The sequence below is a fragment of the Scyliorhinus canicula genome, chromosome 2 (genome assembly GCF_902713615.1).
Source record: "Scyliorhinus canicula chromosome 2, sScyCan1.1, whole genome shotgun sequence".
In the NCBI taxonomy this organism is placed as follows: Eukaryota; Metazoa; Chordata; class Chondrichthyes; order Carcharhiniformes; family Scyliorhinidae; genus Scyliorhinus; species Scyliorhinus canicula.
In genome coordinates, this window is record NC_052147.1 from 252545548 (window position 1) to 252570225 (window position 24678).

General features: G+C 48.9%; 1 protein-coding gene across 3 annotated transcripts in view; it reads left to right on the forward strand.

Annotated features, from left to right (window-relative positions):
- Window positions 1-24678, forward strand: part of LOC119962096 (rho GTPase-activating protein 15-like) — a 992501-nt gene that overhangs the window by 307004 nt on the left and 660819 nt on the right. For all 3 annotated transcript variants that reach the window (XM_038789949.1, XM_038789950.1, XM_038789951.1), the window contains one exon: window positions 23013-23102. In XM_038789949.1, the coding sequence (XP_038645877.1) occupies window positions 23013-23102 (90 nt within the window). The remainder of the gene's footprint in view (window positions 1-23012; window positions 23103-24678) is intronic.

Below are 24678 nucleotides of genomic sequence, written 5' to 3' on the forward strand. Positions count from 1 at the left end.
CCCGTGAGGAGGCCATAGTTTACTGGCCGTTGGATGCAGAAAGTGACCAGGGGTTAGGCTGACCGCGTGTCAGCAGCGCGACCAGGCCACCGGGACACACTGGTATCCCATGGCTGGCGGCTGCCGAGGTGTCGACTAACGTCCGTCTAACATGTCCCGTTTCTCTGCCTCCTACCACCCTTCTGTAGGTTAGCACGATGCATGGGAACAGAACGGCTATGTTCTGCGCAGTGGTTGGGGCCGCTCTACTGGATTTGGAGATGCAGCAGCATCCACAGCCACAACCCGCAGTGGCTGCAGGGCCAGCTGCAGCAGCAGAGGGAAGGGCCGAGGAGTTGCCAGTCGTCGAGCAGCATGGGGGGGGGGGGGGGGAGGAGGAGGAGGAGGAGGAGGAGGAGGAGGAGGAGAGGGAGGAGGAGGAGGCTGACGGAGTGGCGGGCGCAGAACGCAGACACGACCCAGATGCTGGTGATGTCCAGGAGGCGGCACGACGGACCCGGCAAGGACGGCGGGCACGCGACGCCCTGGTGGCAGCACGGTTCACGCGTCACATGTGACGTCCCCGATGAACACCAAACCACCACCTGCATCGCTAGTCATGCAGAGGGTGACCACACAACTGCCACCACCACAACCCCCTCCCCCAGTGTACACTGCTCCACTTCGACATGACGCTTATCACTGGGTCCAGACGGTATGGCACAATATTGATGGCTGTCAGCGGGTGTGATCAGTGCCATGTGGAATGATGACAGCCCGCTCTGCGAAGAGCTGTGAGCTCAGAATCGTTAGAGAGAGTCTGACCCATGGCAATAGCTGAACCATCCACCTTGGTGGCCGCTGATTTCGTCACTGACACTCCATCACGTGCCCGCGTGGGCTAGCTGTGGGAGGGGGGTAGGGGCAGGGACTGCACACCCGGCACCGAGGTTTCACCACCCGTCACCCCCAGCGACACTCGGTCACCATCACGATTCCTGTGGCTGTGGAACAATCACACGGTATCACAAGTAAGGTGGAACAGTGCGTTTAATATTAACAATTATTTACAGGTGCCCTAGCCCCTACAACTAAACTGTGCCCTTCACCCGTGCCAAATAACTCAGTGTCTATCTTAGTTGCCTTACGGGCCCTACCACTACGTCTAAGTGAATCCCCAGATGATACAGCAGGAGTGGAGGAGGATTGCTGCGAATCGCCCCCCTCGACTCGTTTCTCCTTGGCTATGCGTTTCCTGGGGCGACCCGGCCTTGATGGGCCAGGCTGCTCTGCGGGCGTCTCGGGTGACATTGTGCCACCCTGCTCTGCCTGCTGCCCACCCGATGCACCAGGGATGGGACGGGGGGAGGCCGAGAATTCCGGGACGTCCCGTGATGGAGTTAATGGGACGGGCCCCGAAACCTCCTCCTCCCTCGGGGAGCCCGGTGGCCCCCGGGCCTCACTTTGGGACAGAGGTGCGAGCGGGGAGGTTCCCCGTCGCACCACCGACACCTGGCGCTGCCAGTCCTGGAGGCCTGCAACGGTATCCACCAGGATCCAAAGGTTTGCAGAGACGGAGTCCAGGGAGTTAGTCATTCCCGCCAGGGACTGTGCGATCTCAACCTGTGTGTGCACGACGCCATCCAGCACATGTGTAGGCGGTTGATGGTCTCCGCGACTGACAGCTGGGACTGTGCCAGCGACTGCTGGGACTGTGCCAGCGACTGCTGGGACTGTGCTATCGACTGCTGGGACTGTGCCATGGCGTGCTGCGACTGGCCAATGACCTGCTGAGACTCGGCCATGGCCCGCAGGGCGCCGGCAATGTCGTTTTGTCTCTGGCACATTGCTGCCTGTGAGAGGGCAACCCTGTCCAGGGCCGAGGACGACGCGTGCACATTAACCCCAACATCTTGCATAACCTGACCCATTGCCTCCACCGCGGATGCCACCCGTGCGGTGTCGGACTGGGTCTCTGCCATGAGCGGCACCACTCCCTGCTCTTGGACGCGGTTCGACTCCTCTAACAGCGTCTGCAGAGCCAGGAAGGCTGCCCTCCTCCCGCCATTGTTTCCCTGGGTTTCCTGAGGCAATCGGCTGTGCGGGTGGGTTGATAAACTCCAGGAACTCAGAAAACGTCTGGGAGCCAGCTGCATCCTGGGCCTGGTCTGGCCTCCGCGAGTCCGGGCCCTCTGTTGCTCCGACCTCCACCTGCTGTACCTGCTCAGCTGTGATGTGCCAACCAGACTGTGCCCCAGGAGACTCATCACTAAATAGGCCCGCCGGGGTGTGTATCTCTGGGATGATGGATGTGGTGGGAGAAAGCAGTGCCGCAAGCCCGACGCTCTCAATGTTTAGGGCCTCCTCCAGGGTGTGGGGCTGCTCAGCGTCAGGAGGGTTGTCCCTGGCCATTTCTGGTGGTGGTGGTGGACTTCGAACCCTCTGTGCATCCTGGTCCGCAGATTGGGTTGGGGCGGATAGGGCTGCCCGCTGATCGGGCACCCTCTGTTGTGAGGCCCCGGGTGAGGTGGCGGCAGATTCCTGTCTCCGTCTGCAGCCAGACGGACCTGGTCGTTGGGCATCACGTCCTAGGGATGAGAATGAGACGGGTTATTTCCATTTGCTCGGCCGGCCGCTGGACGGTCCCAGTGGGCAGCGTGTGAAGGGACAGAGGATGGGGGAGGTGTCCCAGTGGGCAGGGTGTGTGAAGGGAAAGAGGATGGGGGAGGTGTCCCAGTGGGCAGGGTTTGTGAAGGGACAGAGGATGGGGGAGGGGGGGGGTGTTTGTCAGGGAGGGTTGTCTCACTTGCTGCAGTTCCGCCAACCTCGCATTGCGCGATATCGCGGGTGGCATACCCCTCAACAAGGACCAGTGCCCTCTGTTCAAAGGTGCTGAGGGGGTGCAGGTTGGGCGAACCCCCTCCAGTCTTGTGCCGCTCACGGTGGTTATGAGCGGCCTTGGCCTGTTGGGGGAGGGAACATAGGTAGATCATTACAATACAGCAGGTATCAGCAGGCCGTTCAGATACTGGCACAGTTTGGGGGGGGGGGGCAAGTTGTCATCAGACGATTGCATCTCTCCTCGGGGCCAGAGCGCTGGGTCTGTGACAACTTTGTGAACCACCCTCAAATAATTCTGCCCCAATCCCTCTCCCCCCGCCGGGCAGTTAAGGGGGAGGGATGGTTGTGACTAGGGGGCACCCTCATGGCACTTACCCTGGCAGACCTGGTGAGGTCGTGTAGCTTCTTTCGACATTGCTCTGCTGAGCGAGGGGTCTGCCCCACAGCACTGACGGCAGCAGCCACGTCACGCCAGGCCTGGCGTACCGTGCTGGCAGGTTGGCGATGCCCTCTCCGCGGGCGGATGATGCCCCTCCTCTGCTCCACGGCATCGAGCAGCGCCTCGACGTCTGCATCTACAAAGCGAGGAGCAGCTCTCCTCGGCTCCGACATCCTGCCCGACAGATTCTGTGGTCGCCCGCGCCTTTTTACGGCGTCGGGCGGCGTCACATGGGCGGGTTCGTGTCGTCGTCGCGTTCCGTCGTCATCACGCACGTAATTGACGCGGCCGCGCTACTAGCCCATTTCCAGGAAGTGAATCCGTCGGGAAATGAAGCCTTCGCGACCGTCGTAAAACGGTCCCGATTTTTACGACGGTTTGCCGACTTTCCGCGGGTGCGGAGAATTTCGCCCTTGGTGTCTGTGTGGATTTCCTCCCACAGACAAAAGGTGTGCAGGTTAGGTGGATTGGCCATGTTAAAATTTCCCCTTCGTGTCCCAAGATGTGTAGGTTAGATAGAGTTACAGTGTTGCGGGGATAAGGTGGGGGGCTAGATAGGGCGGTTCTTTCAGAGGGTTAGTGCAGACCTGATGGGCTGAATGGCCTCCTTTTGACTGTAGGGATTATATGGTTCTATGCAGGAAAGCCTGCTGTGTCTTCTGTCACTCCGGGAATAAGGGCGCAAATGACGCTCTCTGAGAACTGCCAACCAATCAGAGACCACTGTTCTTCTGCATCCAGAGCACCACCAGGAGAGTGATGGTTGTTGCCAGTGCTATATCCTCTGAGGCCTCAGATCGGGGAAGGACCCAGTCATAGGTGAATGATGAGGGGAGGGGATGTCTGGGGAGAGGCTTAGTAGCAAGGTTAGGGGAGTGGAGAGAGAGAGAGAGACACTTCCCCATCTTCCTGATGCCACGTCCCTTGATCAAGCACTGAGTGCCTTTGAACAAAAGATCCCCTCTAGTAACTACAAGAAAGCACACCAGATTGTTGTGCACCTCACAGAGCCAGGCCGCCCCGCACCACTAATACCAGGGGCAACGTGGTGAGGCACTTATTGGGCATCAATTGCTCATTTGAGGACCTCACATAGCAATGAGGTGGGAAGGTTGTTCGTGCACCATCCTGCCAGGGACTTAATCAGGCTGGAGGCAGAAATGTGGCAGGGCTCCCCCTTGCCTTAGTAAAAGCCCCTTGCCACCAATCTTGCCTCAGGGGAGAGCACAAGATTCGGTCTCTTATTCTGCGGTACAGATTCTGATATCACTGGCAGACTGGATATCACCTGACTGTCCTAATCTGTGATCTGATGGAGGAAACTAGAAAAAATATGTATTTTTAACTGAAAATAATAATAATATTTAATAATAATATTTAATGTCACAAGTAGGCATACATTAACACTGCAATGAAGCTACTGTGAAAAGCCCCTAGTCACCACATTACGGTGCCTGTTCGGGTACATAGAGGGAGAATTCAGAATGTCCAATTCACCTAACATGCACATCTTTTGGGATTTGCGGAGGGAAACCAGAGACCCGGAGGAAATTCACACAGGCACAGGGAGAACATGCAGACTCCACACAGCCGGGAATTGAACGTAGGACCCTGGCACTGTGAAGCCACAATGCTAATCACTGTGCTACCATGCCACCCATAAGCGAACCAAATTAGTAAGATCAGGAAATAAAACTATGCCATGATTGACCAGCAGAGCATACATTTGCAACAACAGCACAAGCTAAACATTGTCAACCTTTTCTTCCTTCCTCAAGTATGATGGCACCATCTTCACAGAAAGCCTCTATTTTATAATCAGATGACAAGTTTGATCATGATTGAGCCTGGATGACTTGTTTGAGTTAATACCTGGTTGCAATTCCAGTGGGCAACAGTGAAGGTCATTTCAAACTACTGAACCCAATTCAATTGCTGCAAATTGGAATTTAGAGCAGCGTAGTTTACCGAGAATTTTTTTTTTAAGAAAATGACAAACTTGACATGTTCCAAGTCTGCAACCAATAAAGTTGACAAGTGCAGGATGGATAAATTCTGTGGTACCCATTGTGAAAGGGATGTGCATGACTGTGATCTCAGGCACTGATCATCTCAGGGTTACTGTAGCATCAGAGCAATTGGGCTTATCAGACTTTGTAGCTTGTGGGTTGAAAGGCAGGCAGATTCGGTTCCAAAGCAGTCACAGAACTCAAACCTGCGACACTGAGATCATGGAACAAGTGCTCTTTCTGCTACACTGCCATCATGCCTCAGGTCAAATCCGTCTTTTTAAATGCAAGAAAATCCAGATTTGGTGCAACAAAAAGTGTTTTGAAAAAAAAGTTAACAGGAACTGTCAGGGTCAACAAAAAGTCATCGTCGCTAAAATGTTGTCAAAAAACAAATGATGTGAATGGAAATTAACTGGAATTCTGGGCCAGTGCTGTGATGTGGAGCATTATTTCCAGTTAGTAATGTCAGAAGACAGGATTTGAATATGTATTCAAATGAAGTTTACCTTGCACTGAGTATAATTTAACTAATCAGTCCAAGCTTCAGTGACAGCAAAGAGAAAGCTATAACAGAGACATATAAACAAATTAGACAGTAAACCTTAATTTATGTGATAAATGGAATTTACTCAATCACTTAGGCAGTTCTGGTGTTTACTAAAACACAGTAAAAAAGAGCCTAAGTACTGCATTTAATGGATCTAACCCCATTATAGATGCTTTCGTATACATACATTGAGGGAGTTATAGTCAAATACCACAAGCCATAAAACATGGACTGATAAACAAATTTAACCAATCAGTAAATTAGCGAATCCATGAACAGAATATGTGATATCTGACTGGCAATTATCTAGAACTTATTTACAACTGTATCTACGATTCAAGATGGAGTAATTACAACTTCATACATTTAGATAGGTGTTTTAACTCTCTTTTCGGCAGATCAGCTTGATTATGATAATGATTATGCATTGTCATTTACTGCAAACTGCACCAATTTATTTTCTTCTTTTGGGTAATGATTTTCTAGTCTTGCACTGGAGAGATTGTTCAGGTATTATGTTTAGAATGGGTGTCCCTGCACCATGCTTGTGTTTATTTAAGACTAGGTCCAGATGATCAGTTTTTTTACTTGGTGCATTGTGCTCTCGCTCAACATTGACCAAATCAGAAGAAGGAGGGAATTTTCCGTCTGCGGCAAACAGCAAAGAAAAGTTTTAAAGCGTTTTCGCTCCTTATGAAATCAATGGAATGGAAATCACATGGGCCCTGTAGCAGGTGGTGGTCCGTCAGGCCAAGTGGCCACCAAGAGTTGGAAGATGAAAATCTACCTTGACAATGTACACTTTAACAATCAAGGGAGTGCAGAATTGAGAGAATGCTGCACTGCCAGGGGTGCCATCTTTGAGAGGAGAAGTTAAACCGAGGTCCCATGTGGCTTCTGAGCGAGGCATAACATTTTCCAAAGGTGGCCAAAAGGTCCAAAGATGTGCAGGTTAGGTGGATTGGCCATGCTAAATTTGCCCTGGTGTCCAAAGATGTGCAGGTTAGGTGGGGTTACGGGCATAGGGCGTAGGAGTGGGTCTGGGTAGGGTGGTCTTTCAGTAGGTTGGTGCAGACTCCATTGGCCAAATAGCCTCCTTCTGCACTGTAGGGATTCTATGGTTCCAAGACAACTAGTTCACAAAAGAGTAAGGAGTCCTGGCGAATACCTATCCTTCACGCAACAGTGCTAAAACAGATTATCTGGTCAGAATCTCATTCTTGCTTGTGGGACATTATGGTGTACTCAATAACTATGTTTTTATAGTAGAACAGCAACATTTCTTCACCCAGAGACTTGGCAGCCAGTGGAATTCACTTGTAGTTGAGGCAAAAACATTGTCAGCGGAATTCTCCCTTGCAGGGATCCTCCGGCCCACCAGCAACCAGCACCCACGCCCATGGGTTTCCTGGCAATCTGGGGTGTCCACATTGGGAAACCCCATTGGCCGGCTGTGGGAACAGAGAATTCCACTGCCAACGGGGGTGTACCGCACAGGAAAACATGTCTGGCAGACCATAGAATCCACCAGTATGTTTTCAGGAAGCAGTTAGATACAGCACTTGGGGTGAAGTGGATCAAAGGATACGGTGGCAAGGTGAGATCAGTCCATTAAGTTAGATGATCAGCTAAGACCATAATGAATGGCTGGGCAGGTTCATAGGGCCAAATGGCCTCCCCTGACTCCTCTTTTCTATGTTTCAAAAGTACTGAATTGACGAGAGCATTTTGGGGATTCTGACATTGTAAAAAACACTCCATAAGTGTAAGTACTTATTGTCCCTGTGCTCAATACAACAATTAATTTAACAAATGCACAATGAAAGAATGCAACTCACTGCACCTCAGAATTATTTTGCTGCCACTGATTCAATCACTTTGACATTGAACTGTTCAGTTAGTTACTGGTTTGGCAGCAAGGTGAAGAAATGGCAGGAGAGGCAATGACAAAGAAAACTGTTGGAGAGGGTACAGTGGCATTAACAATGCTGGTAGCTCAGCCACAAGCTGCTATAAGTTAGACATATCAGCCCTGTTTGAGATCTCCTCCCAGCACAAAGTACCCTGCTTTATTCCATTGAACCCTTGGACAGGATTATCTGGCTGTTTGTGCTGGTGGGAACCCACAGCAGCTGTTCATTCCTGTCTGGCACAAAAGCAAAGGGGGTAAGAGGGCCAATCCATGGCTTACAAAGGAAATTAGAAATAGTATCCGATCCAAGGAAGAAGCATACAGATTGACCGAGAAAAATAATAGGTCTGAGGATTGGGGGCTGTTCAGAATTCAGCAAAGAAGAACGAAGGGATTGATTAAGACGGGGAAAGTACAGTACGAAAGGAAGATTACGGGGAACATAAAAGACTGACATTAAGGGCGGGATTCTCCAACCTCCGCTGGGCCGGAGAATTGACGGGGGGGGGTTGGGGGGACGGCGTGAATCCCACCCCTGCCGGCTGCCGAATTCTCTGGCGGGGGGGGGGGGGGGGGGTGTTGCGCCGTGCCGGTCGGCGGCCCGCAATGGGCCAAGCAGCCCCCCATTTTAGGCCAGTGGTGCCCCCACCGTGGCCTGGTCCGTGATCGGGGCCCACCAATCCGCAGGCGGACCTGTGCCGTGGGGGCACTCTTTCCCTCTGCACCGGCTGCTGTGGACCTCCGCCATGGCCGGTGCGGAGTCGACCCCCCCTGCGCATGCGCTTGGATGATGCCAGCACACGCTGGCGCTCCCATGCATGTGCCAACTCTTGCCGGCCGGCGGAGGCCCTTCGGCAGCAGTTGGCATGGCGCCAAGCCTCTTCCGCACCAGTTGGCATGGCGCCAACCCCGCTGGCGCTGGCCTAGCCCCTGAATGTGCGGATTCCTCTGCAACTACCGGGCGGCTGGACACCGGAGTGGTTCATACCACTCCTCGGCACCGGGACCGCCCGCCCCGCCGGGTAGGGGAGAATCCCGCCCTAAAAATAATAGCTCTGAGGATTGGGAGCAGTTTAGAATTCAGCAAAGAAGGACAAAGGGATTGATTAAGAAGGGGAAAGTACAGTACAAAAGGAAGCTTGCAGGGAAAATAAAGACTGACACTAAGAGTTTCTATAGATATGTGCAGGGAAAGAGATTGGTAACGAGAAATGTAGGCCCACTGCTGACTGAAACAGGGGAATGCATAATAAGGGACAAAGAAATGGCTGAACAATTAAATACATACTTTGGTTCTGTCTTCACAAATGAGGATACAAATCAGATCCCAGAAATGCTGGAGAATGAAAAGTTTAGTGAGAGGGAAGAACTGAGGGAGATCGACATTAGTAGAGAGATGGTGCTGGGAAAACTGATGGGATTGAAGGTGGATAAATCCCCAGGACCTGAGAATCTGCATCCCAGAGTGCTTAAGGAGGTGGCTCTGGAAATAATGGTGCATTGGTGGTCATCTTCCGGGATTCTATAGACTCTGGAACTGTTCCTGCAGATTGGAGCACACGTCACTCCGATATTCAAAAAGGGAGGTAGAGAGAAAGCAGGGAATTATAGGCCAGTAACCCTAACATCGGTATTGGGGAAAATGCTTGAATCCATTATCAAGGATTTTATAGCGGAACATTTAGAAAGCAATGGCAGGGTCAGTCCGAATCAGCATTGATTTATGAAGGGAAAATCATGCTTGACAAATCTGTTAGAATTCTTTGAAGATGTAACCAGTACATGGGATTGGGGGAAATGTATTGAGGTGGATAGAAAACTGGTTGGCAGAGAGGAAACAAAGAGTAGGGATTAATGGGTCCTTTTCAAATTGGCAGGCAGTAACCAGTGGGGTACCACAGGGATCGGTGCTGGGACCCCAGCTATTCACAATATATATTAATGATTTGGATGAGGGAACAAAATGTAACAACTCAAAGTTTGCAGATGATACCAAATTAGGTGGGAGGGTGAATTGTGATGAGGATGCAGAGATCCTACAGCAAGATCTGGACAGGTTGGGCGAGTGGGCAAACCAATGGCAGATGCAGTATAATTTGGATAAGTGTGAGGTTATTAATTTTGGAAGCAAAAGCAGGAAGGCAGATTACTACCTGAATGGCTGTAAATTGGGAGATGGGAGTGTGCAATGGGGCCTGGGTGTCCTTGTGCACCATTCGCTGAAGGTAAGCATGCAGGTGCCACAGGCGGTAAAGAAGACTGAGGTATGTTGGCCTTCATTGCAAGAGGTTTTGAGTAAAGAAACAGGGATATGTTGCTGCAATTATACAGTGCCTTGGTGAGGCCACACTTGGAGTATTGTGTGCAGTTTTGGTCTCCTTCTCTGAGGAAGGATGTTCTTGCTCTCGAGGGAGTGCAGCAAAGGTTTACCAGACTGATTCCAGGGATGGCGGGACTGTCATGTGAGGAGTGATAGACTAGATTGGGATTGTTCTCGCTGGAGTTTAGAAGAATGAGGGAGGATCTCATAGAGACTTATAAAATTCTAACGGGACTAGACAGGGTAGATGCAGGGAAGATGTTACCAATGATGGGTGTGTCCAGAACCAGGGGTCACAGCCTGAGGATTCAGGGTAAACCATTTCGGACAGACATAAGGAGACATTTCTTCACACAAAGAGTGGTGAGCCTGTGGAATTCATTACCACAGGAAGTAGTTGATGCTAAAACTTTGATTATATTCAAGAGGCGGCTGGATATAGCACTTGGGGAGAATGCGATCAAAGGCTATGGGGAGAAAGCAGGATTAGGCTATTGAGTTGGATGATCAGCCATGAGCGTGATGAATGGCGGAGTAGGCTCGAAGGGCCAAAAGGCTGCCTCCTGATCCTATCTTCTATGTATCTATGTATTGCCCTGCCAATGGCGTGCCACAGCCGTGGGTATCCCAACAGCGATGGGTGTATTCAGTGGAAAACTCCATTGACAATGTCGGGATCCCGCTGTCGGCCACTGGCAAACCATGCTTTGCCGCTGCAGAAGACGCCACAGAGGGGGAGGAAATTCCCACACCATGTTGCGCAGAGCCTCCTCGAAATCTAAGATAAAGCCCAACCATAACTCTGACCTTCAACCCAAACCATGGTTCTCCACCCAAACCCTGGCCCTCATGAAATGAAAATGAAATGAAAATCGCTTATTGTCACAAGTAGGCTTCAAATGAAGTTACTGTGAAAAGCCCCCAGTCGCCACATTCCGGCACCTGACGAGGAGGCTGAATATTAACTCTTTATCCTTAACATATGGATCTGCTTTCTTTTCAGACTATTTAATTTGTAAAGATGGATGAAATGTACAATTCAGGAACTTTACACTTTGGGCACAATTAAATGGTCTCAGTGTTTCATAGAATTTAAATAGAATTTACAGTGCAGAAGGAGGCCATTCGGCCCATCGAGTCTGCACCGGCTCTTGGAAAGAGCACCCTACCCAAGGTCAACACCTCCACCCTATCCCCATAACCCAGTAACCCCACCCAACACTAAGGGCAATTTTGGACACTAAGGGCAATTTATCATGGCCAACCCACCTAACCTGCACATCTTTTGGACTGTGGGAGGAAACCGGAGCACCTGGAGGAAACCCACACACACACGGGGAGGATGTGCAGACTCCGCACAGTCAGTGACCCAAGCCGGAATCGAAACTGGGACCCTGGAGCTGTGAAGCAATTGTGCTATCCACAATGCTACCGTGCTGCTCTACCTTGTTGGGTCCGTGTACTGGCTGGAGAACTGATGGGAGCTCTAGCAAGGCTATTTCTGGGAGTCGCATTGGGATTAAGTCCCATTAGGCAACCCACTGGCTGTTTTCAGGTTTCTTGGCTCCACTGAAGGATTTCCCCCACTGGACCTCCTGGTGCAGGACAGAAATCACAACGCAGGACTTGCCAGCTAGTCAGAGGCTGGGAGGTCTCCAGTAATGGGTGTACCACTCGGAACATCAGTGCAGTGACCCAGGAAAGGATTTTCATTGGAGCTCTGGAGTTAAAGTGAATGGGGCACGATTGGTGGGGTCAGTCAACCAGGCCCCAGCAAGTGAGGGGAGGTCATCACCAAACCCAGGGATGTGGCTTCCCGAGGGTCATTTCTTCTCTGCTGGTGAATACCTCCGTTGGACTCAGGATACCAGGGAAAGAAGAATCTCTTCATCACGTCACAGGCATATGTATCAGGAGTTACTTGGTGGTTTTGTCATATGATATGGCGCCATTTATCACTGGTTAAATACCACTGGCAACACAATGAGGGCCCTAAGTGGGCTCAATTTGCTTGCAGGCAAGAAGGCCACTCTCAACCCATCCTGCACTGAACTGAATCAGGGGTAGATGGGAAGGTAATGGGGTCTTCACTGTAATATCCCGCATGGAATTTACGGAGCGGGAATGATTATCTTCTCCCGGAGGACAAACTCACTGCTGAAGGGCGGGACAACTCCATTTTGCATTGTATAAAAGGTAGGCCAGTAAGGATCTACAGGGAAGTGTGTAAATACATCATAGTTCTTTATTTTACTCAGTGTGTACTCCCCATATCCTTATTAAATTCACCCTGCACCTTCCCTACCAATTATATGCCCCCACCTCCCGCCCCATCCCAGCTCCATCCCATTATTTGAAAGTCGCAGTTCTGGGGTTATCCATAACCAACTGTTATTCACACCAGATGATTTATTTCCCCAATGGATTATCTAAAGTGCTGAGTCAACAGCAACCGTAGAACTCTCTGTATTCTTTCTTTATTGCTGTTACATGTCTATGTGATACAGCCTACTCCATTCATACATTTTCAGATGGTCCATAAATATTGATATTAATAACTTGGGCCTACACCTTTCAACTCAGAACTGCTAACAGATCCTTTGTTGGATGCAACTGCTATCACAGTGGGAATTATTCTGAGGTGCTTTAAAATATTTACTGTTTGCAGAACTTGTTGAATCTTTCATTATATTAATGGAATACTCACTCCTCCTCACTCCCTATTCTTGAACATTCAAAACAGGACTATCAATCCAAGTAAAATGTGCCTGCATTGGAAAATTAGTAATATTGTACAATGTGACAGAAAGTCTCCATAATGTCATGAGAGTCAACAATCAGTGGAAGAAAAGCATCTTGCCCGAAAATGAAGAGCTGGCGTGTTACCTTTAAGAGCCAGTTGAGTTTATCCTGACCTGTTTTAATCCTTGTTATGGCCCAATGCAAAATGAGTGACTCTTCTTGGGTAATCCTTTGCAATCCTTTGATGATTGCATTCCACTTTAAAATGGAGACTAACTCTAAATTAATAAGACTCCATTGATGTGGTAGTCACCACTGATTGTATAATAGTTGTTATTAGAGGTAATACGGTAAGATTCCTGTACTACAGGTACGGGGGTAAATCCCTGCCTGCTGGCTCCGCCCAGTAGGCGGAGTATAAATGTGTGTGCACACCGAGCTGCTCCCATTTTGGTAGCAGCTGCAGGAGGCCACACATCTCTGCTTAATAAAGCCTCAATTACTCTCAACTCTCGTCTCGTCGTAATTGATAATGAAAAAAAAACGAAAATCGCTTATTGTCACAAGTAGGCTTCAAATGAAGTTACTGTAAAAAGCCCCTAGTCGCCACATTCTTGTTCGGGGAGGCTGGTACGGGAATTGAACCCTGCTGCTGGCCTGCCTTGGTCTGCTTTAAAAGCCAGTGATTTAGCCCAGTGTGCTAAACCAGCATCAATTTATTAAGTAGAGATATTACAGCGATGGAACTATGCATCAAGCCTGAGTGCCTACAGCTGCACCCTCAAGCAGCCAATGCCACGTCGGCCTTCGACCACTGGCTAGCTTGCTTCGAAGTTAGCCAGGAAGGACCTAAAGGGAGAGTTAAGAAGAGCGAGGAGAGGACACGAAAAGTCATTGGCGGATAGGATCAAGGAAAACCCTAAGGCTTTCTATAGGTATATCAGGAACAAAAGAATGACCAGAGTAAGATTAGGGCCAATCAAGGATAGTAGTGGAAAGTTGTGTGTGGAATCAGAGGAGATAGGGGAAGCATTAAATGGATATTTTTCGTCAGTGTTTACACTGGAGAAAGACAATGTTGTCGAGGAGAACACTCAGGTTCAGTCGACCAGGCTAGATGGAATTGAGGTTCAAAAGGAGGAGGTGTTAGCAATTTTAGAAAATGTCAAAATTGATAAGTCCCCTGGGCCAGATGGGATTTATCCTAGGATTCTCTGGGAAGCCAGGGAGGAGATTGCAGAGCCGTTGTCCTTGATCTTTATGTCGTCTTTGTCGACAGGAATAGTGCCGGAAGACTGGAGGATAGCAAATGTTGTCCCCTTGTTCAAGAAGGGGAGTAGAGACAACCCTGGTAATTATAGACCTGTGAGCCTTACTTCGGTTGTGGGTAAAATGTTGGAAAAGGTTATAAGAGATAGGGTTTATAATCATCTTGAAAAGAACAAGTTGATTAGCGATACTCAACACGGTTTTGTGAAGGGTAGGTCATGTCTCACAAACCTTATTGAGTTTTTTGAGAAGGTGACCAAACAGGTGGATCAGGGTAAAGCTGTTGATGTGGTGTATATGGATTTCAGTAAGGCGTTTGATAAGGTTCCCCACGGTAGGCTATTGCAGAAAATAAGGAAGTATGGAATTGAAGGTGATTTAGCGGTTTGGATCAGTAATTGGCTAGCTGAAAGAAGACAGAGGGTGGTGGTTGATGGCAAATGTTCATCCTGGAGTTCAGTTACTAGTGGTGTACCGCAAGGATCTGTTTTGGGGCCACTGCTGTTTGTCATTTTTATAAATGACCTGGAAGAGGGTGTAGAAGGATGGGTTAGTAAATTTGCAGATGACACGAAGGTCGGTGGAGTTGTGGATAGTGCTGAAGGATGTTATAGGATACAGAGGGACATAGATAAGCTGCAGAGCTGGGCTGAGAGGTGGCAGATGGAGTTTAATGTGGAAAAGTGTGAGGTGGTTCACTTTGGAAGGAGTAACAGGAATGCAGAGTACTGGGCTAATGGCAAGATTCTTGGTAGTGTAGATGAACAGAGAGATCTCGGCATCCAGGTACATAAATCCCTGAAAGTTGCCACCCAGGTTAATAGGGCTGTTAAGAAGGCATATGGTGTGCTAGCCTTTATAAGCAGGGGGATTGAGTTTCGGAACCACAAGGTCATGCTGCAGCTGTACCTAACTCTGGTGCGGCCGCACCTGGAATACTGCGTGCAGTTCTGGTCACCACATTATAGGAAGGATGTGGAAGCTTTGGAAAGGGTTCAGAGGAGATTTACTAGGATGTTGCCTGGTATGGAGGGAAGGTCTTACGAGGAAAGGCTCAGGGAATTGAGGTTGTTTTCGTTAGAGAGGAGAAGGCTGAGAGGTGACTTAATAGAGACATATAAGATAGTCAGAGGGTTAGATAGGGTGGACAGTGAGAGTCTTTTTCCTCGGATGGTGATGACCAACACGAGGGGACATAGCTTTAAATTGAGGGGTGATAGATATAGGACAGATGTCAGAGGCAGTTTCTTTACTCAGAGAGTAGTAGGAGTGTGGAACGCCCTGCCTGCAATTGTAGTAGACTCGCCAACTTTAAGGGCATTTAAGTGGTCACTGGATAGACATATGGATGAAAATGGAATATTGTAGGTCAGATAGGCTTCAGATGGTTTCACAGGTCGGCGCAACATCGAGGGCCGAAGGGCCCGTACTGCGCTGTAGTGTTCTATGTTCTATGTTCTACCTCAGATCATCGACTGAAAAACCCTCGGATGCACAGAAACTCCAGATCCTGTATTCACGGGTGAGCTCCGATATTTTTCCCTTTATCCGGGATGCGCCCACTTACGCTGAAGCTATGGAGCTTCTGAAAGGTCACTATATCCGGCCGATCAACAAACTCTATGCCAGGCACCTCCTGTCCACGAGACAGCAACTCCCCGGTGAGTCATTAAATGATTTCTGGCGTGCCCTGCACATCCTGGTGAGGAACTGCAATTGTCAGGCAGTTTCGGCTGTTGAACATACAGAACTCTTAATCAGGGACGCTTTTGTTAGAGGCATGGGGTCGGCGTACATCCGCTAGCGCCTATTAGAAGGAGGTACGCTCGGCCTCGTGGCCTCCCGTAGCGTACAGTCGTACGCCCTCGACCGCATGCCACCCTCATGGACATTGTGGGCCCCACCAGCTGCCGTCCCCAGCCCACCCCAAGCCTGCGCCATGCGGGTGCCAGCCAACCCCGGGGGGCCCAAATGCTATTTCTGCGGGCAGACCAAATACACCCGGCAGCGCTGCCCGGCACGGAGAGCAATCTGCAAGACCTGCGGGAAGAAGGGACAATTCACTGCTGTATGCCAGTCCCGGTCATTCGCTGCTGTATCTAGGCCCAGCATTCCGGCACCCCCCACGTGCGACCCGTGGGCGCCGCCATTTTCGTACCCGCAGACCACGTGCGGCCTGTGGGCGCTGCCATCTTCCTCCCAGCAGACCACGTGCTGCCCGTGGGCGCCGCCATCTTTTTTTATTTATTTTTTTATTTTTATAAATTTAGATTAGTCAATTATTTTTTCCAATTAAGGGGCAATTTTGCGTGGCCAATCCACCTACTCTGCACATTTTTGGGTTGTGGGGGCGAAACCCACGCAAACACGGGGAGAATGTGAAAACTCCACACGGACAGTGACCTAGAGCCGGGATCGAACCTGGGACCTCAGCGCCGTGAGGCGGTTGTGCTAACCACTAGGCCACCGTGCTGCCCCGGCGCCGCCATCTTTAACGCCGCCAGCTATGTGCGTCCCGTGGGCGCCGCCGACCAACCCGGGGCCTACCAACACCACCCGCAGCTCGCCTCCATCACGCTTGACCAGTTCCGGCCGCACAACCTCGTAACCGCGACGACGACGATGAAAGTCGGTGGGCACAAGACCTCCTGCCTTCTTGACTCCGGGAGCACAGAAAGCTTCATCCACCCCTCTATGGTAAGGCGCTATTGCCTTGCGGTACACCCCGTTACCCAGAAAATCTCCCTGGCCTCCGGATCCCATTCCGTGGAAATCCGGGGGTACTGCATCGCCACCCTCACCGTCCAGGGCGTAGAGTTCAGCAACCTCAGGCTCTACGTCCTCCCCAACCTTCAAAGCCTAACTCTAAAATTTAGCGGACCCCTACCACCCCTCACCGTATGCGGCCTCACGACCCTTAAGGTCGATTGCACCTTCCCTGTTTGCAAACCTCACCCTGGATTGCAAACCTGTTGCCACCAGGAGCAGATGGTACAGTGCCCAGGACAGGTTCTTCATCAGGTCGGAGGTCCAGCGGCTGCTGTGGGAAGGCATCATTGAGGCCAACAACAGCCCCTGGAGAGCCCAAGTGGTAGTAGTAGAGACAGGGGAGAAAGACAGGATGGTCATTGACTACAGTCAGACCATCAATCGGTACTCGCAGCTCGACGTGTACCCCCACCCCCACCACCTCCCCAAACCCATATCTGATATGGTCAATCAGATTGCACAGTACCGGGTCTTTTCCACAGTAGATCTGAAATCTGCCTACCACCAGCTCCCCATCCGCAAGGCGGACCGCCAATACACTGCTTTCGAAGCAGACGGCCGCCTTTACCATTTCCCTTTCGGCGTCACTAACGGGGTCTCGGTCTTCCAACGTGAGATGGACCGAATGGTTGACCGGTACGGGCTGCGGGCCACCTTCCCGTACCTGGAGGGTTGTTTAGCACAGTAGGCTAAGACAGCTGGCTTGTAATGCAGAACAAGACCAGCAGCGGGGTTCAATTCCCGTTCCAGCCTCCCCGAACAGGCGCCGAAATGTGGCAACTAGGGGCTTTTCATAGTAACTTCATTGAAGCCTACTTGTGACAATAAGCAATTATTATTATTATTAGATAACGTCACCACCTGCGGCCACGACCAGCAGGACCACGACGCTAATCTTTTCAAATTTCTCCATACCGCCAAACTCCTTAACCTCACGTACAATAAGGAGAAGTGCTTGTTCCGCACCAACTGCTTAGCCATCCTTGGCTATGTTGTGGAAAATGGAGTTCTAGGGCCCGACCCCGACCGCATGCGTCTCCTCATGGAGCTCCCCCTTCCCCACTGCCCCAAGGCCCTGAAACGATGCCTGGGGTTTTTCTCCTATTATGCCCATTGGGTCCCTAACTATGCGGACAAGGCCTGCCCACTCATCCACTCCGCAGATTTCCCCCTGATGGCTGAGGCCTGCCAGGCCTTCAACCACATCAAGGCAGACATCGTCAAGGCCACGATGCAAGCGAACGACAAGACCCTTCCCTTTCAGGTCGGGAGCGATGCATCGGACGTCGCTCTGGCCGGCACCCTCAACCAGGCAGGCAGGCCCGTGGCATTCTTTTCCCACACCCACCATGCGTCCGAAATTCGGCACTCCCCTGGTGAAAAGGAGGCCCAAGCCATCGTGGAAGCTGTGCAGCATTGGAGGCATTACCTGGCCGGCAGGAGATTCACTCTCCTCACTGACCAATGGTTGGTTGCCTTCATGTTTAACAATACGCAGCAGGGCAAGATCAAAAACGATAAAATCTTAAGGTGGAGGATCGAGCTCTCCACTTACAATTACGAGATTTTGTATTGCCCCAGGAAGCTCAACGAGGCCCCCAGATGCCCTATCCCGAGGTACATGTGCCAGCGCACAAGTGGACAGGCTCCGGGCTCTACACGATGGTCTCTGTCACCCAGGGATCACCCGGTTCTTTCACTTCATAAAGGCCCGCAACCTACCCTACTCCATTGCGGAGGTCAGGGCTGTCACCAGAGACTGCCAGGTCTGCGCGGAGTGCAAACCGCACTTCTACCGGCCAGACCAAGCGCATCTGGTGAAGGCCTCCCGCCCCTTTGAACGCCTCAGCATGGACTTCAAAGGACTCCTCCCCTCCACCGACCGAAACACGTACTTCCTGAACGTGGTCGGTGAAGACTCCCGATTCCCCTTCGCCATCCCATGCCCCGATATGACGTCTGCCACGGTCATTAAAACACTCAACAGCATCTTCAGTTCAGTTTCCCCGCTTACGTCCACAGCCACCGGGGATCCTCCTTTATGAGTGATGAGCTGCGTCGTTCCTGCTCAGCAAGGGCATTGCCTCGAGCAGTACGACCAGCTACAATCCCCGGGCAAACGGGCAGGTGGAGAGGGAGAATGGGACAGTCTGGAAGGCTGTCCTGCTGGCCCTGCAGTCTAAAAATCTCCCAGTCTCCCGCTGAGAGGTCCTCCCCGACGCGCTCCACTCTATTCGATCGCTACTCCGCACTACAACTAATGAAACCCCCCATGAACGTCTCCTTGTCTTCCCCAGGAAGTCCACTTCCGGGGTTTCACTCCCAACGTGCTGGCAGCCCCTGGACCCGTCCTCCTCTGCAAACACATGCGGATCCACAAGGTGGACCCGTTGGTCGAAAGGGTACAACTACTGCACGCGAACCCGGAGTACACCTACGTGGCGTACCCCGACAGGCATCAGGATTCCCTCAGGGACCTGGCACCAGCTGGATCCCCACCCACGGCTCACCACCCGACACCCCCCCCCCTCCGATTGCCCCGGCGCCACCCACCTTCCCCCCAGCGCACCTCACTACAGCCCCCGCCCCAGGACGATCTGTGCTCCCACTGGTTCCTCCCTGGGATGAAGACGAGGACAACACGCTCCCGGAGTCACAGGCGACCAAGTCGGTGCCTGCATCACCACCAGGGACCGAGGCGCTCACAGCTGAATATGTAACTTTTCACCAGACTGTAAACTTTAATTTTCCACCACACCCGCTGGACTCTTTTTTAACAGGGGGTGAATGTGGTAGTCACCACTGGTTGTATTATAGTTGTTATTAGAGGTAATACGATAAGGCTCCTGAACTACAGGTACGGGGGTAAATCCCTGCCTGCTGGCTCCGCCCAGTAGGCGGAGTATGAATATGTGTACACACCGAGCTGCTCACATTCTGGCTGCAGCTGCAGGAGGCCACACAACTCTGCTTAATAAAGCCTCGATTACTCTCTACTCTCTTCTCATCGTAATTGATAGTGCATCAATTGACAAAGTTTTATGAGCTCCAAAAATACAACTTGCTTACAGTTTTGTTTTTCTGTAAAATTAGGCAAATGACCAACTGGATCTGAAGAGCTTTAAGAATAACAGCTCCTTCTGACATTAATTAAAGTCGCAGGCAATATAATTATTTTCAATTAGCCCAATGTAGATAACTGGGTTAAATATCGGGAATGAACACAAGACACATTATCCATTTAATTTTTGCATGCTCTACGGTGTGTGTATGTGTGGATATATGTAAAATATTAATGTAAGCTGAGATCTTTGCTATCCTTCTTCCAACTTAAAAAAAAAAGTAACTTTAATTGACAACTAAGTTGGTGAAGAGGCCAGATATGAAAGATTGTTTTTTCATCCACATTTTGGTGAATCAGTCAATATTCCTGGATGCTATCTAAAGCTGGCACTAACTGGTTATCTGAAAGATTGAAGGAAATGGGCATGCCATTCCTAATGCCAACAGGGACTTGTTTATATGATACATCTTGCAGTATTCTGCACTGAAGAGAGACTTTTTTTAAATTTGAATTGTGGCATGTATGATCATTACATCGCCAGGGAGTGAAACCAAAAATGTTCTTCCCTGTTTTCGATTATGTTATGTTTCTCCACTGCACTCTTTTAATACACTTTTGAAGGAACCTTCTGGCTAATAAGTGAGTTTGATTGGCCACGGGAGTCAATCTCTATTAGATATAACTTGCCTTTCAGATGTGGTTTTGCTTGTCACTTTATTGCTGAACAATTGGGAAATATTGCAATCATGCAGCAGCCACTGCTTAATGTTCTTTTTTCTCTTCTCTTGACTTGGTGCTCCGTATTATTCATACCAGAAGAATGAAAGGCTGATTGAAATCTGGCATTCTTTGAACCCGAGAGCTTCTGGCCATGACTCTGACATTCAATGGAAAGGAAGAAAGACGTGCATTTATATGGCCTGTTTCACAACCACCAGACATCTCGAGGCACCATGCATCCAATAAAATACCTTGAAGTGTAGTCACTGTGGTGTAGGAAAAGAAATAAGGAAAGGCTTGCATTTATATAGCACCTTTTATGTCCCAGAAAGCCTTACTGTGCACACGTCCCAGATAGGCTGTTGCTCCACCATTTGTTTTTCAATATATTGCTGTCTTCAACCAAGTCTGCTCCTGCAATAACACTCTTTAAAAAGACTCCAACCTGCGTTATTAACTTTGTAAACTCTTTTTGTACCTTTGCACAACCTTTAAGCTCTAGACAAAATGGGCTCTGCTCTAAGCCAAGACAGGCCTGCATGCAGATAGCTGGGAGTGGGTAAATTATTTGAAACCGCAGGGGAGTTCCGGAAAATCTCAACCAGCATGGAAATCATGGCTTGATTATCATCTGCCACAGCCTGGAAGCACACTTTAGCAGCTCTGCAGCTAATCAGAATTAAGGTTAGAATTTCTTTTCCAACAATTTGCAACCGGGAAAAGGAGCCGGGGTTCAGAAATCAGAGTAATGTGTGCATTTCAGCAATTTTTTGAGAGTTGGGCTCTTCTTTTCCCTGCTTGAAAGATAAAAATAAAGCTTGTTTTTGGGCATTACTACATTGACAACCTTACTTATTCAAGACGACCAGTGCTGGACTGGACCAGATTACTGGTGAAATGCAATCTCTTAAAGATTACGCTCATTCTTGAAACCAGTCAATTGAAGAAAAGGTGCAGATTTAGGGGTTTTTTGCTCTTTCATGGCTTGTACACATGATGGAGGTCAGACGATGGTGCTAGAGGACTTAAAACACATGGCACAAAATAAAATGCACTGCAGCCAAGTCCTCATATGGTGTACGTCCAGGATGCGGTAGATGATAATCAAGCCATGCTTTCCATGTTCATTGTGAGAATTTCTGGAACTCCCAAGTCCAGTATCCACAGAAATCAGTTGGGGACTTCGCACACAGGATGCATTTGGCAAGGACCTCAGGCACCATGGCCGCCTGCCACCAGCTTTTTTTTGGGTTACGAACAAAGAAAAAATATTTATAAGGCACTTTAATTATGAAGTGGTTTCATAATTTTCTTTAACCCTTTAAGTATTATTCCTGCACCAAAAAGTGAATGGCATTACTGTTTTTGTCACCCTATCTACACGATGGGCGAGGAAACTTTCCACCATTCTGTACATTTCTCTGACTCTATGCTGGCTGGAAACCCCATTGGGTTAGATTAGTTAACTGGAAAGCGGGACTGAGTGGCATAGCGAGCAAGCTGCCTTGGGCTTAGATTTGATAGCATCCCAATATCTTCGTAGTTTTTAAAACTCTCTCCGTTAGTATAGTCAGGGCCTGAAGTGAAATCAGTTGGTTTATTCACACTAGCGGGTGGCAAGCCTACAAGCAGAAAATTACCGATTCATGATCATTAAGTGACAGTCTCGAAGTGGTCACAATGAAGAACTGTGGTGGAACTGAAAGAACTGAGGAAGGCAGTAGAGGGCGCTATTTCTTGTTTTGAGTTGACACACTGCCGGTGAAGAGAAGAGAAGAGAGCATTTTTACCCTGCAGCTACCTTCTTTAACTGACTTGAAAGTATTTGATGTTGGTACTGGGTAACGATAGCAAAGAATTAATTCTAATTCCCAGCATTGAAATCCACAATCTTGAAAGGCTCAAAACATCACCAAAATTTACAACTGTTTAAAAAAACTGATTTTTTGGAAACATTATCATGTTCAATTTATGTCATTGATAATGATGTTTTTAAGTTTCATTGTAGTATAAGACGGGCAGTGGTGCTTTCACCATCTAGAATTTTGATTCTTGATGTGAAATGTCCTATTTTAACAGTGGCTACAACTTGTTTCACAGCGCCAGGGTCACAGGTTCGAGTCCCGGCTTGGGTCATTGTCTGTGTGGAGTCTGCACGTTCTCCCCGTGTCTGCGCGGGTTTCCTCTGGGTGCATGGTTTCCTCCCTTAAGTCCCAAAAGATGTCCTGTTAGGTAATTTGGACATTCTGAATTCTCCCTCTGTGTACCCGAACAGGAGTCAGAATGTGGCGACTCGGGGCTTTTCACATTAACTTCATTGTAGTGTTAATGTAAGCCTTCTTGTGACAATAAAAAAATATTATTATCATTATTATTGTCTTTCCCTCCCTCTCTACAGAAAACAGGCTATAAGGCAGAGAATGTGGACCTGTGTGGTGCTCAGATTGATTGGGCAAAAGACAAATCCAGCAGGAAGAATGTGCTTCAGGTAGGATGTTTTTCTTGCTGTCATCATTAACTTTGCAATCACTTCAATCTAGTAATCCTTGTGGGGCAGCAGAATGTTTTGCACATCCGGATTAACTGAAGAGCTATCGTTATTTGAAAATGAAAAATAGAAGAGTGGAAATCATTATTTCAAAGTACTAAAACTCAATTACATAGTACACAGAAGTTTCCGAACTTGAAAAGCCTTTTCTAACATTAGACCATATTGCTATCTTATACTTGGCTATTATAATCCATGGATATTGCACAAAGGCAGTAACAAGTTTATATTAACATCCTCTACCATGTGCAAAGGAAGAAGTTGTGGTTAAAATTTCATTGGCGGACATACCACTCCATTTTCCGCTCACATTATATCCACTGCTATAATTGCCTGTCAAACCTTCCTGGGAAGCCAAGGCACAGACCTGAGACAGACAGCAATATCATGAGTCCATGCAAATGGAAATCCTATGATGGACACATGCCAAATCAATTTAAAGGTATATTGGTCAGATTGTATTCCATGGCTAGTCTGGTCAATAAAACCTGGTAAACAAGAGTAAGGGGCACCAGTAAATGTTACGTTGGTTCAAATTATTTTTGAAAGGCTAGGAAGAGCCAAAATGCTCCTCAGGGGTTCCACAAGATTAACATGGATCCTTGCCGACTCAGACTCACATCTCCCCTCACATCCGGAATGTCCATTAAGACACTGTGGCTTGAATGTTAATGATGCCTAGACCTCAAAACTGAGCAAACATCCCACCCCAAATATTGAGCAGCATGCCCAGTCAGTTGCCTGAATGTTAAAGTTCTACCCCCCCCCCCAAACTCTCCACTTGCCTTTCTCTTTTCCATTCCTACCAGTGGAGAGGAAATTGTTTTCCAGTAGATTAATCAGCCAACCATTTAATTTCATGTCATCAGTGCCAAAGAAAAATTAAGTATTTAGTGAGGTTTATGTAAATGCAATAAGGTGGAAGTTGCCCTGCGTGAGCATTAGCTTTTTTATTTGAAATTCCTTGGTCCATTTAGAAAGGACGTACAAACAAAAGTTTTTTTTTAAATTTAGTGTACCCAATAATCTTTTCTAATTAAGGGGCAATTTAGCATGGCCAATCCACGTAGCCTGCACATCTTTGGGGTGTGGGGGTCAGACCCACGCAAACACGGGGAGAATATGCAAACTCCACACGGACAGTGACCCAGAGCTGGGATCGAACCTGGGACCTCGTCGCTGTGAGGCAGCAATGCTCATCACTGTGCCACCGTGCTGCCCAGAAGTTTCTAATGTGAACTTTCCATTTGGACATTTTGGCAAAGGGTCCACACTCATTTTTCCACAGATAGTGATGGGACAATGTCTATATGCTGAAATAGCTCATACATGATTATATAACGATGTAAAATATAAAGGGAAAACTGGTACAGCTCAAATATAAACCATCGGGAAGCCGTTGCAATGATACAATTATTTCACAGTTTATAATTCTCTTCAATTGTCACTATCTTCCATCATGTGCACATTACCCTCTTCAATTGGGTTAAATTACATTGTATTTGAATTTCTTTCC